General features: G+C 43.4%; 1 protein-coding gene across 1 annotated transcript in view; it reads right to left on the bottom strand.

Moving 5' to 3' along the window:
• The window catches only part of degs1 (delta(4)-desaturase, sphingolipid 1), a 39295-nt gene that overhangs the window by 3737 nt on the left and 21938 nt on the right, over positions 1–13620 (bottom strand). Inside the window, exon 2 of the mRNA XM_067977166.1 lies at positions 7268–8010. Coding sequence (XP_067833267.1) covers positions 7268–8010 — 743 coding nt within the window. The remainder of the gene's footprint in view (positions 1–7267; positions 8011–13620) is intronic.

Raw genomic sequence — 13620 nt, 5'->3', positions numbered from 1 at the left:
GGCTAATAGTGGTGTGAGTAGCTTGTCAGATGTAGAGGCCTGCTTATGCTCATCGGTGGAGGAGACATGGTAACATTAGAGTCTGGTGTGGGGGTCTCTGTACAGCTGGTTGATCAATAGAAATAAGCTGAGCAAGGCCGTAAACATTCCAAGTTAGTAGATAAGGATGAGAGATGAACAGGAGAAACATTCCAAGCTGGGAGATGGAGACATCCATCTATGTCTGTCACTGTGGTGTGATCAGCCAAATTAATACCTATGATTGGCCTGCAATCATGTAACCCCTCATGGCCAACCTATGCCTAGCCTATGATTGGTGTTGACCCTTTGCTAATCAGGTTCCAACCCCTGCTGATAATGTATAAACGTGTGAAGTTCTGTATGTCTTTGTCTTACTCTGTCAGAATCGACTAGACTCTATCAGGAGATAGAATCAAAGCTGCAGACTAAGTCCTGCTAATAAAATTGTGTTGAACTTTAAAGGTGTATTCGACTCTGTTTGCTGAACCAGATTCTGCTGAGGGAGTTTGAGCACTAGGGACTAAAGTAAAAAGCAGAACCACAAAAGGTAATAATCTCAATTACCACCTGAGCCATGAGCAAATTGGCATAGGGTCAATAGGATCAGGGAGATGAACGTGTGGCTCAAAGGTTGGTGTGGGAGAAGTGGGTTTTGATTTGTGGGGCACTGGCACAGTACTGGGGAAAGAGCTGTTCTGTTGGGATGGACTACACCTGAACTGGGACCACAGTTCTGGCAAAATCTAATAACTAGGTAAGTAGATAGGGCTTTAAACTAAAATTTGGGGGGGGGGGGGGGGTCCCAGTGGAGAGAAATCTAGAATGCTAAAAAGACAAAGAAGCAGTGCAGGAAAGTGACTGGAGTAAGGGTAACCAGATCGTTTCAGGAAGGGACAGAGTGTACAAACAAAAGAGGGCACTAATAAATAGGGTATGGGTAAGAAAAATGGTAATAAGACAAATAGGGTCATAGTTCAAAAAGTGTTAGACAAATCTAAAGGCACTGTATCTGAATGCACAAGCATTCATAAGATGGATGAATTAACAGTGCAAATAGATGTAAACGGATATGATATAATTGCAATTACGGAGACATGGCTGCAGGGTGACCAAGGCTGGGAGCTGAATATCAGAGGGTATTTAATTAGGAAGGACAGGCAAAAAGGAGGTGGGGTGGCATTGTTAGTAAAGGATGAAATCAGAGCAATAGTGAGAAAGGATATTGGCTCAGAAAGTCAAGATGAAGAATCAGTCTGGGTGGAGTTAAGGAGCACCAAGGGGCAGGAAACACTGGAGGTCTGTAGACAACTTCCCCAAAAACAGTAGTGATAATGTAGAGGACAGCAAACAGGAAATTAGAGATGCATGTAACAAGGGTACTACAGTAATCATAGGAACATGAGTAGGCCATTCAGCCCCTCGTGCCTGCTCTGCCATTTGATAAGATCATGGCTGATCTGTGATCTAACTCCATATTCCTGCCTTGAGCCCATATCCCTTAATACCTTTGGTTGCCAAAAAGCTATCTATCTCAGATTTAAAATTAGCAATTGAGCTAGTATCAAATGCCGTTTGCGGAAGAGAGTTCCAAACTTCTACCACCCTTTCTATGTAGAAATGTTTTCTAAACACACTCCTGAAAGATCTGGCTCTAATTTTTAGACTGTGCCCCCTACTCCGAGAATCCCCAACCAGTGGAAATAGTTTCTCTCTATCCATCCTATCCGTTCCCCTTAATATCTTATAAACTTCAATCAGATCACCCCTTAACCTTCTAAACTCGAGAATACAACCCCAATTTGTGTAATCTTGCCTCGTAACTTAACCCTTGAAGTCCAAGTGACTAATCTGCATATAGACTGGCCAAACCAAATTAGCAATAATGTGGAGGATGAATTCCTGGTGTATGAGATGGTTTTCTTAGACCAGTATGTTGAGGAGCCAACCAGGGAACAGGCTATCCTAAATTGGGCATTGTGCAATGAGAAGGGGTTAATTAATAATCTTGTTGTGCAGGGTCCTTTAGGGAAGAGTGACCATAACATGATAGAATTCTTCATTAAGATGGAAAGTGAAGTCATCCAATCTGAAACTAGGGTCTTAAATCCAAACAAAGGAAACTATGAAGGTGTGAGGAGTGAGTTGGTGATGATTGGGAAGCTTCATTAAAAGGCATGACAGTGGCTAACATTTAAGGAATAAATGCATGAATTGCAACAATTATACATTCCTTTCTGGTGCAAAAAACACAGAACAGCCCAACCATGGCTATCAAAAGAAATTAAGGATAGTATTAGATCCAAAGTTGTCAGAAAAGTAACAAGCCTGAGGATTGGGAACAGTTTTGAATTCAGCAAAAGGAGCAAGAGATTGATTAAAAGGGGAAAAGAGTATGAGTGCAAGGAACATAAGTGGACTGTAAAAGCTTCTACGAGTATGTAAAAAGATTAGTGAAGACAAATGTAGGTCCCTTACAGCTAGAAATGGGGGAGTTTATAATGGGGAACAAGGAAATGGCAGAGCAATTAAACAAATACTTTGGTTCTGTCTTCATGGATAAGGGCACAAATAACTTCCCAGAAATGTTAGGGAGGAGGAATTAAGGAAATCAGTATTAGTGAAAGTAGTGCTGGAGAAATTAATGGGACTGAAAGCTGATAAGTCCCCAGGGCCTGATAATCTGCATCCCAGAGTACTAAAAGAGGTAGCCATGGAAATAGTGGATGCATTAGTTGTCATCTTCCAAAATTCTATAGATTATGGAACAGTTCCTGCAGATTGGAGGGTGATAAATGTAACCTCACTTTTTAAAACAGGGAACTACAAGCCAGTTAGCCCATCAGTAGTAGGGGAAATGCTGAAGTCTATTATAAAGGATGTTATAACAGGACACTAAGAAAATATCAACAGGATTAGACAGTCAACATGGATTTATGAAAGGGAAATCATGTTTGACAAACCTACTGGAGGTTTGAGGATGTAACTGGTAGAAGGGAGAACCAGAAGGCCTTTGATAAAGTCCCACATAAGAGGTTAGTGTGCAAAATTAAAGCTCATGGGATTGGGGTAATATACTGGCATGGATTGAAAATTGGTTGACAGACAGCAAAACAGTAGGAATAAATGGATCTTTTGGGATGGCAGGCAGTGACTATGGGGTACCACAGGGATCAGTGCTTGGGCCCCAGCTATTCACAATATAAATCAATGATTTGGATGAGGGAACCAAATGTAATATTTCCAAGTTTGCTGACGACACAAAACTAGGTGGGATTGCATTGTGAAGAGGATGCAAAGAGGCTTCAAGGCAATTTAGACAAATCGAGTGAGTGGGTAAATACATAGCAGATGCTGTATAATGTGGACAAATGTGAAGTTATCCACTTCAGAAGGAAAAACAGAAAGGCAGAGTATTATTTAAATAGTGATAGATTGGGAAATGTTGATGTACAAAGGGACCTGGGTGTCCTTGTACACTAGTTACTGAAAGTAAACATGCAGGTGCAGCAAGCAGTTAGGAAGGCAAACGGTATGTTGGCCTTCATTGCAAGAGGATGAGAGTACAGGAGCAAGGATGTCTTACTGCAGTTATACAGGGCCTTGGTCAGATCACACCTGGAGTATTGTGTGCAGTTTTGGTCTCCTTACCCAAGGAAGGATATACTTGCCATAGGAGTGCAGCAAAGGTTCACCAGACTGATTCCTGGGATGGCAGGACTCATGAGGAGATTGGGGCGACTCGGCCTGTATTCTCAAGTTTAGAAGAATGAGGGGATCTCAAACAAAATTCTGACAGGGCTAGACAGACTGGATGTTTCCCCTGGCTGGGGGTCCAGAACAAGGGATCCAGTCTCAGGATACAGGATAGGACATTTAGGACTGAGATGGAGAAATTCTCATGCAGGGTGGTGAACCTCTGGAATTCTCTACCACAAAAGGCTGTGGAGGCCAAGTCACTGAATATATTTAAGGAGCTAGATAGATTTCTAGACACAAAAGGCATCAAGAGGTATGGGAAGAGAGCAGGAATATGGTATTGAGGTAGAGGATCAGCCATGATCACACTAATGGCAGAGCAGGCTCGAATGGCCAAATGGCCTACTCCTGCTCCTATTTTCTATGTTTCTATGTACCTACTATAAAAGATACTAAAGATGAGACTATGAATGCCATCCAAGTTAGAAAAGGCTGAAGTACTAGAGTGCCAGCTGCAGGAACTGCAATCCTACCATGAGAAACTTCACACTACCATTTATCCTTCTGAAGGTGCCAACTGCTGGCTACAGTATCAAAGTTGCTTCAGTGCAATGATAGACAGGCAAACCTGGACCATGTCAGATGAGTCAACTGGAGAGGGGGATAGAGCAGACTCCTATCCCCAAACATTCCACAAGCACAGACTGCAGACCAAATTTGCCCTCAAAGCCAGGGGTATTGAAACCCCACCAGTTTCAACAGCTAACTTACTCGAAGTGCAAGTTGGGATGTGAGAAACTCCATGTGGTCTGATTAACTAGATGTTGCTCTGCTCAGCTGCACCTTGTTTAATCTATTAGGTCAGTATTCTGTACTAGTTATTGTAAAGTCAGCCCCACACTGCAACTTAAGCCTGCACAAGTAATCAGTGTCAAGGAGAAACTGAATTCAAAATTTTTTTTAAGCACAAAGATTTGAATTAAACAAGTAGGAATCTGGTACTTAACATTTGAATTGAAGTGACTGAACCAAATCTGAAGTTGGGGCCAATCTTGCCTGTTGAGTGCAGGACTGCAAATTCTGCTAGTGCACTGTGCAGCTTTTGTTTGTACAGCTGTGTGTACAGTGAATGGAACACTGGTTAAGCAAATGTCAGTAGAGTATAGTGAACATGTGCAGCAGCTGCAACCAATATAAAAATTTTGAATACAATGCAAATAGATAACTATTTGAATTTATGAGTAACTTCACTGTACATCCTCAGTACAAGCCCAACAAAGTTATGCTAAATCTTCATAAAACACTGGTTCGGCCTCAGCTGGAGTATGCGTTCGATTCTGGGCACCACACTTTAGGAAGGATATCAAGGCCTGAGAGAGGGTGCAGAAGAGATTTATTAGAATAGGACCAGGGTTGAGGGGCTTCAGTTATGTGGAGACTGGAGAAGCTGGGATTGTTCTCCTTAGAGCAGAGAAGATTAAGGAGAGATTTGATAGGTGTGCAAAAATCAATGGTTGACAGAGTAAAGGAGAAACTGCTTCCAGCAGAAGGGTCAGTAACCAGAGGACACAGATTGAAGGTGATCAGCAAAAGAACCAGAGGTGACAGGACAACCTTTTTAAAAAAAAAATTAAACGTGAATTGTAATGATCTGGACTGCACTGCCTGAAAGGGTGGTGGAAGCAGATTCAATAATAATTTTCAAAGGGGAATTGGATAAATACTTTGAGAAAATTTACAGAGAAAGAGCAGGGGAATGGGACTAATTGGATAGCTCTTTCAAAGCCAGCACAGGAACAATGGGTCAAATGGCTTCCTTGCATGCTGTCTCATTCAATGATGAATTATGATCATTACCTGCCTGAAGTGCAAGTGCAGTAGGGATATTGAACTAAAACAGATGTATTATGATATGGATTAAATCCATGCAGTGTTCCAGCCTGGGTTTAGATTTGACTGCCAGATTAACTTACATCTTGTATAAAAAGGAACTATATAGTGTACTGTACTTGGAAATCCCAGTCAAAGCTTGGTCAACTGACTCATCTCAAATGATGGGTCTAGAATATAGACAGTTTGCTGCATCCTGGCTCCAAGAGTTGGCAACACCATGGAAAGATATCCCAGTCACCTTCCATCCACCATTTCCACCTGTAGCCCTAACCAGAATTTGTGCTCCATTGTGTGTAGTACTGCCCTGGTGGAGATTAGCTCAACAGACAAATCACCATGGTACCCAAGTGGGGACTGGGCCACAACTCTACATTTTAGACTGTAGGGGGGCAATGCAATCATAAATTTACATCACAGGAGGCCATTTGGCCTATTGTGTCTGTGCCAGCCAAACATTATCCAGCCTAATCCCAGTTTACAGCACTTCAGGTGCCCATCCAAGTACTTTTTCAATGAGTTGAGGGTTTCTGTCTCTACCACCCTCAGGCAGTGAGTTCCAGACCCCCACCCCCCCCACAACCCTCTGGAAAAAACTCAACTCCCCTCTAATCCTACCAATTCTGCCTCCTGGTTATTGACCTCACTACTAAGGGAAATAGGTCTTTCTTATCCACAATTTAGGCCCCTCAATTTTATACACTAGACAGGCTAATTCAGTGGTTGGCTAACCCACTGTAGGTGTTCTGGTGCTAAGCTTTTCTACTGTAACCCATTTCCTACTTTACTCATACCCATCTTCTGCAAGCTTAAAGTGAGAGAGTGTGCCTCAATAACCACTTGTGATAAAGATTCCAGGTAGAGGAGAGAAAAGCCAACTGCCTTCATTGGGATAACCCTCTGTTCCAGTGGTTTACCCACAATTTCAAAACATAGATCTGTTCCATTAGGAAATAACTAATACCATTTTTGGTGAATCTCTCCACAGCCCCAATATCCTTCCTCTAATGGTGCCCAGAACTATGGAGAGACAATATCCTAATTGCTTTTTATGGCTACATACCACCTTTAAGAGGGTGTTCACCTTCACCACTAAGTCAAATCTAAGAATTGTACCATTTAGGATGTTTTTCCACTTGTAGCCTCCCCAAACAGTAGCTGCAATACCAAGTGATATAGATTAGGTCACACTCCACTCCTACTCCAAGGTAGCTGATCTCAGAATCACAACTATCTTCATCACTCTGGAATGAGGGAAAATCTAAGGATCCCATCCAGATCACAGTTCAGTTACTCCCACCGGAAAGGCCACTTGTTGAGCTCAGATAAGATGGCCGATCAAGGACATTTACACGAGATCACTTCATGGTGCACAGTTCAGTTTATCACAGTGAGAGCCAGTGCCTTCAGGAGAGGGGAGCAAAGTGGAACATATTGAAATGTTAGATTAGGTGGAGAATAGCAGAGTAAAGGAGAATTAAGTGTTTAAAATTTCATTGCCAAAAAGGATTAAGTTTTTTCTTCAGAGCAAAAGTTTTTAATGTCATTCAACCCAGGAGACTATTAAGGGTACCCCCACCCCACTCCCCCCTGACGGGATTTAGACCAGCCCTGGGTTAGAGAAGTTTACAAATGTAAGTTTAAAAACCCAAATACTTACTTGAGGAAGCCTGCACCCTGGAACACTGGGGAAATCATGGTGCTCGTTGTGATATCCCACATTGAAGGTGATTAGATTAAGGGGCCCATAGTAAGAGTAGGTTTCATGTCCCTTCAGAAACATGTAATGTTCAGCAATGAAGTGCCCAGAGATGGGATGGAGGCCCATTCCCAGGAGGGACCCTGACAACATGTAGGTGATGGATTTCATTCCCCAAAAGTAATACAGCAGCAGATTAAAGGTTAGCTGAACAACAAGGTTAGTGATCTCCAGGTGGGTGATTGGTTTGGGGTTGATGCAGAGTGGGCGGATGGCGTAGAAGAGTGGCTGCAGGATGACCCAAATCAGCTTCCTGAATCTAGTGCAGAAAAACCAGCCCTCGAACACAGTGGGAATGTCCACGTCGATACCATCTCCACCCATATAACGGTGATGGTCCATATGGTACCTCTTGAATGAGATGGAGTACGGCAGGCCAACAGGGAGGTTGGCAAACATGCCAAAGTAACGGTTGAACAGTGCATGCTTGTTCCCAAAGGCAGCATTGTGAGAAATTTCATGGATGGCCAGTGTTATGGAGTGGTTGAAGCACCCGCCGAATACGTAGGCCCAGAAAATCACCCACTTCCAGTCCAAGTCCTTCACAAGGTAGAAGGCCAAAAGCTGAATTGCTACCATCAGTGTGACGATCCATTTCAGGTTGTGATCTGGGCCCATCAGCAACTTAATCTCAGGGTATTTGGCTGCAAGACAAAATTTTAAGCACAGTTAGTATGAAGCACTCAACTGAAGTGAACAAGCCTCACATGCAATATGTAATCACAATCAATCATCCAACTTCCCATGCCAGCCTTTGGTTCAACAGACTGGAGAACAAAGTTACTTGTAAAAGTTTGTGCAGCAAAGAACATATGAGAATCAGGAGGTTTCATTATCAGGACAGTGTCTACTAAAACCTGAAGATCTGGTGTTTGTACAACACTTAAGAAAATTGGTCAAAGTCAGAACTGCTCAGTAAAAAAAAAGTCTGAACCACGATCCTATCACTGGTAAACTCCCATTACCCTATCACTGGTGAACTTTCTTTCCCCATCAGAACATGTAGTTAGGTAGGTTAAACTCACCTGATGAAAACTGACTTGCAGTGAGGGGACAGGGGAGAAAGGAGGAGTGATGAGAAATTGAATTAAAGGCCAGAGTACTTCAAAAGCATTCCCATCTACATTTTAAAAAAAATGGCTGCCAGAAGCCTGCTTTCCTGGGGCAGGGAGTCATGGTAAGGAACTTGTACAACTGTTGAATTCAGTCCCTTTGGAAGGAATGAAGCCATTTGGTATTTAGGGATATGTTCAAATCAGAAGACCTGGTGCAGTGGGGGAAATGAAAAAACATGTCAAGTCTGAGTAAGAGGGAAGAATTAGTGGGATACACCAACATAATCAAGATACCACCATGCCCATCATTTATGGGAACCTCAAGCTGAATTTGAAAATTTGGGTGGAGGATTGGTTATCCAACAGGAAGCAGAGAGTTGGGATAAATGGTTCATTCTCGGACTGGCAACCAGTAGCCAGTGGTGTTCCGCAGGGGTCGGTGCTGGGTCCCCAACTCTTTACAATCTATATTAACGATTTGGAGGAGGGGACCGAGTGTAACATATTAAAGTTTGCAGATGATACAAAGATGGGAGGGAAAGTAGAGAGTGAGGAGGACATAAACCTATAAGGGGATATAGACAGGCTGGGTGAGTGGGCAGAGATTTGGCAGATGCAATACAATATTGGAAAATGTAAGGTTATGCACTTTGGCAGGAACAATCAGAGAGCAAGTTATTATCTTAATGGCAAGAAACTGGAAAGTACTGCAGTACAAAGGGATCTGGGGGTCCTAGTGCAAGAAAATCAAAAAGTTAGTATGCAGGTGATCAAGGCGGCCAACAGAATGTTGGCTTTTATTGCTCGGGGGATAGAATATAAAAACAGGGAGGTATTGCTGCAGTTATATAAGGTATTGGTGAGACCGCACCTGGAATACTGCATACAGTTTTGGTGTCCATACTTAAGAAAAGACATACTTGCTCTCGAGTCAGTACAAAGGTGGTTCACTCGGTTAATCCTGGGGATGAGGGGGCGGACATATGAGGAGAGGTTGAGTCGATTGGGACTCTACTCATTGGAGTTCGGAGGAATGAGAGGCGATCTTATTGAAACATAAGATTGTGAAGGGGCTTGATCGGATGGGTGAAACTAGAACTAGGGGGCATAAGGGGCTGCTCTTTCAAAACTGAGATGAGGAGAAACTTCTTCACTCAGAGGGTAGTAGGTCTGTGGAATTTGCTGCCCCAGGAAGCTACATCATTAAATAAATTTAAAACAGAAATAGACAGTTTCCTAGAAGTAAAGGGAATTAGGGGTTACAGGGAGCAGGCAGGAAATTGGACATGAATTTAGATTTGAGATTAGGATCAGATCAGCCATGATCTTATTGAATGGCGGAGCAGGCTCGAGGGGCCGATTAGCCTACTCCTGCTCCTATTTCTTATGTTCTTATGTAAACCGGACACAGCTAAGCCCCATGTCTTCAACTGGATAACCCCTGGTTCTCAACCCAGTAGCACTGAAGCTAACAGCAGTATCAGCTGAAACCAGAGACTTCAGAACTTCTTCACAGTCACCCCTCTATTCTCTTCCCAACTTGGATTTATATAGCACCTATAACAGTTAAATGTCCCAAGGTACTTCACAGGAGCATTAAATAAAATTTGACAGCCACACAAGATATCAGGACAGGTAACCAAAAGCTTGGTTAAAAAGGAGGTAGGTTTTAAAGAGCATTTTTAATAAGGTGGGGGGGGGGGGGGAAATAGACAGGAAGGAAATTCCAGAGCTTGGGGCCTGGGCAACTGAAGGCACAGCCATCAATGGTAGAGCAACTAAAACCAGGAGAGGAGGGGGGTGCAAGAGGAGGTTACATGAGACCATGGTGCAATTTGAAAACAAGGATGAGAATTTTTAAAAATGAGGTGTTGCCAGACCAGGAGCCAAAGTAGGTCAGCGAGCACAGGGGTGATGGATGAACAGGACTTGGTGCAAGTTAGGATACAGGCAGAGTTTTGGATGAGCTCAAGTTTATGGAGGGTGCAAAGTTGGAGACCAACCAGGAGAGCATTGGAATAGTCAAGTCGAGGAGGTAACAAGGGCAAGGGAGTGTTGTCAAATACATTAGCCACATCTAGCTAATTTCATTTGATTAAAACACCATTTTTGGGTGAACATGCATGTGTACTTTTAAACCTTTGTGTATTTGTTTGTAAAAAAAGTGTTCTGATTTTTGTATATGCTTCACTTCCTTGGTTACTGCTTACTGGTCATCTACTAAAACAGTGTGAAAACACTGGACTTCAGCACCATGGAAACACCAGCATTGTATGGAGAGGACCTTCCATTGTGGTCAGGTCAACCACTAACTGCTCCTAGCCAGAAAAAGCCACAAGCCAACCAACAACAAGCAGCTCCATCGTGGCACGTCACAAAGGGCCAGCAGCATCCAACCACTTTTTGGATGGAGTGAAAGGCATGTCTTGCGTTAAGATTCTTAGCAACCACTGAGGAAGTCAAAGTACTGCTCCACTTTCTCCCCACCCCATTCATGAGATGAGATGTGGGTGTCACTGGCAAGGCCAGCATTTATTGCCCATCCCTAATTGCCCTCGAGAAAGTGGTAGTGAACCACCTTCTTGAACTGCTGCAGTCTGTGAAGATACTCTGTTAGGGAGGGAGTTCCAGGATTTTGACCCAGCAATGATGAAGGAACGGTGATATATTTCCAAGTTGGGATGGTGTGTGACTTGGAGGGGAACGTGCAGGTGGTGTTGTTCCCATGCACCTGCTGCCCTTGTCCTTCTAGGTGGTAGAGGTCACAGGTTTGGGAGGTGCTGTCGAATAGTTGGCAAGTTGCTGCAGTGCATCTTGTAGATGGGACACTGCAGCCACAGCACCAGTGGTAGAGGGAGTGAAAGTGGTGTCAATTAAGTGGGCTACATAGTCCTGGATGGTGTCGAGCTTCTTGAGTGTTGTTGGAGCTGCACTCATCCAGGCAAGTGGCGAGTATTCCATCTCACTCCTAACATGTGTCTTGTAGATGGTGGAAAGGCTTTGGGGAGTCAGGTGGTGTCACTCGCCACAGAATACCCTCTGACCTACTCTTGTAGCCAGTATTTGTGGCTGGTCCAGTTAAGTTTCTGGTCAATGGTAACCCCTAGGATGTTGATGGATTCGGCAATGGTAATGCTGTTGAACATTGTAAGCCATTTGATAAGATCATGGGTGATCTGTGATCCAACTCCATATACCTGCCTTTGGCCCATATCCCTTAATACCTTGGTTGCCAAAAAGCTATCAGATTTAAAATTTAAAATTAGCAATTGAGTTAGCATCAATTGCTGTTTGCAGAAGAGTTCCAAACTTCTACCACCCTTGTGTAGAAGTGTTCTTTAATCTCACTCCTGAACGGTCTGGCCCTAATTTTTAGACTGTGCCCCCACTCCTAGAATCCCCAACCAGCAGAAATAGGGTGGATAGAGAGAAACTATCTGTTCCCCTTAATATCTTATAAACTTCGATCAGATCACCCCTTAACCTTTGAATCTCTAGAGAATACAACCCCAATTTGTGTAATCTCGCCTCATAACTGAACCCTTGAAGTCCGGGTATCATTCTAGTAAACCTACGCTGCACTCCCTCCAAGGCCAATACGTCTTTCCGAAGGTGCGGTGCCCAGAACTGCTCACAGTACTCCAGGTGCGGTCTAACCAGGGTTTTGTAGAGCGGCAGCATAACCTCTGCCCCCTTGTGCTCTAGTCCTCCAGCGATAAAGGCCAGCATTCCATTAGCCTTATTGATTATTTTCTGCACCTGTTCACGACATTTCAATGATCTATGTACCTGAACCCCTAAGTCCCTTTGGACATCCACTGTTTTTAACCATTTAGAAAGTACCCTGTTCTATCCTTTTTTGGTCCAAAGTGGATGACCTCACATTTGCCTACATTGAATTCCATTTGCCACAGTTTTGCCCATTCACCAAATCTATCAATATCCCTTTGTAATTTTATGTTTTCATCTACACTGCTTACAATGCCACCAATCTTTGTGTCATCGGCAAACTTAGATATGAGACTTTCTATTCCTTCATCTAAGTAGTTAATAAATAGTGAATAATTGAGGCCCCAAGACAGATCCCTGCGAGACTCCACTAGTCACATCCTGCCAATGCGAGTACCTACCCATTATCCCTACTCTGTCGCCTTTCGCTCAGCCAACTTCCTAACCAAGTCCGTACTTTTCCCTCGATTCCATGGGCTTCTATTTTAGCTAATAGTCTCTTATGTGGGATTTTATCAAATGCCTTCTGGACATCCATATAAATAACATCCATTGACATTCCCCTGTCCACTACTTTAGTCACTTCTTCATCAATCAGGTTGAATGTCAAGGGGAGGTGGTTAGACTTTTGTTGGAAATGGTCATTGTCTGACATGTGGCAAGTAACATTCACACCAAACATCAGCCCAAGCCTGGATGTTGTCCAGGTCTTGCTGCATGTGGGCATGGATTGCTTCATTATCTGAGGGGGTTGCAAATGGAACTGAACACTGCAATCATCAGCAAACATCCCGATTTCTGACCTTATGATGGAGGGAAGGTCATTGATGAAGCAGCTGAAGGTGGTTGGGCCTAGGACACTGCCCTGAGGAACTCCTGCAGCAGTGTCCTGGGGCTGAGATGATTGGCCTCCAACAACCACTACCATCTTCCTTTGTGCTAGGTATGATTCCAGCCACTGGAGAGTTTTCCCCGATTCCCATTGACTTCAATTTTACTAGGGCTCCTTGGTGCCACACTCGGTCAAATGCTGCCTTGATGTCAAGAGCAGTCACTCTCACCTCACCTCTGGAATTCAGCTCTTTTGTCCATGTTTGGACCAAGGCTGTAATGAGCAGAGTGGTCCTGGCAGAATCCAAACTGAGCAACAATGAGCAGGACAAAAACCCTAGAAGCTTCATTAAGATGTGCGGTGTCTGAAACTCATGCCAGAATTCCAAACTTGGGTGAAAGAGTACAAAGTTTCACACTGAATGGTAGAAGTACTTGGAACTTTTACCTGTATTGTGTGCAAGATCTTTTCCACTGAAGAGTGGATGTGGCTAAAATGGTGTCATCATAGCCAGACCTGTGACTAATCAACAATTTATATTGGACAATACTGCCTTAAGCAGATACACCACTCCTGTTGTAAGCAGACTGATCCACATCAAATTCAATCCATGCAAATACTCCCATGTACATCAGTAA

The sequence above is a fragment of the Heptranchias perlo genome, unplaced genomic scaffold (assembly GCF_035084215.1).
Source record: "Heptranchias perlo isolate sHepPer1 unplaced genomic scaffold, sHepPer1.hap1 HAP1_SCAFFOLD_131, whole genome shotgun sequence".
NCBI lineage: Eukaryota > Metazoa > Chordata > Chondrichthyes > Hexanchiformes > Hexanchidae > Heptranchias > Heptranchias perlo.
The sequence above is the reverse complement of the archived record's forward strand: the minus strand, read 5'-3'. Positions and strand labels throughout refer to the sequence as shown.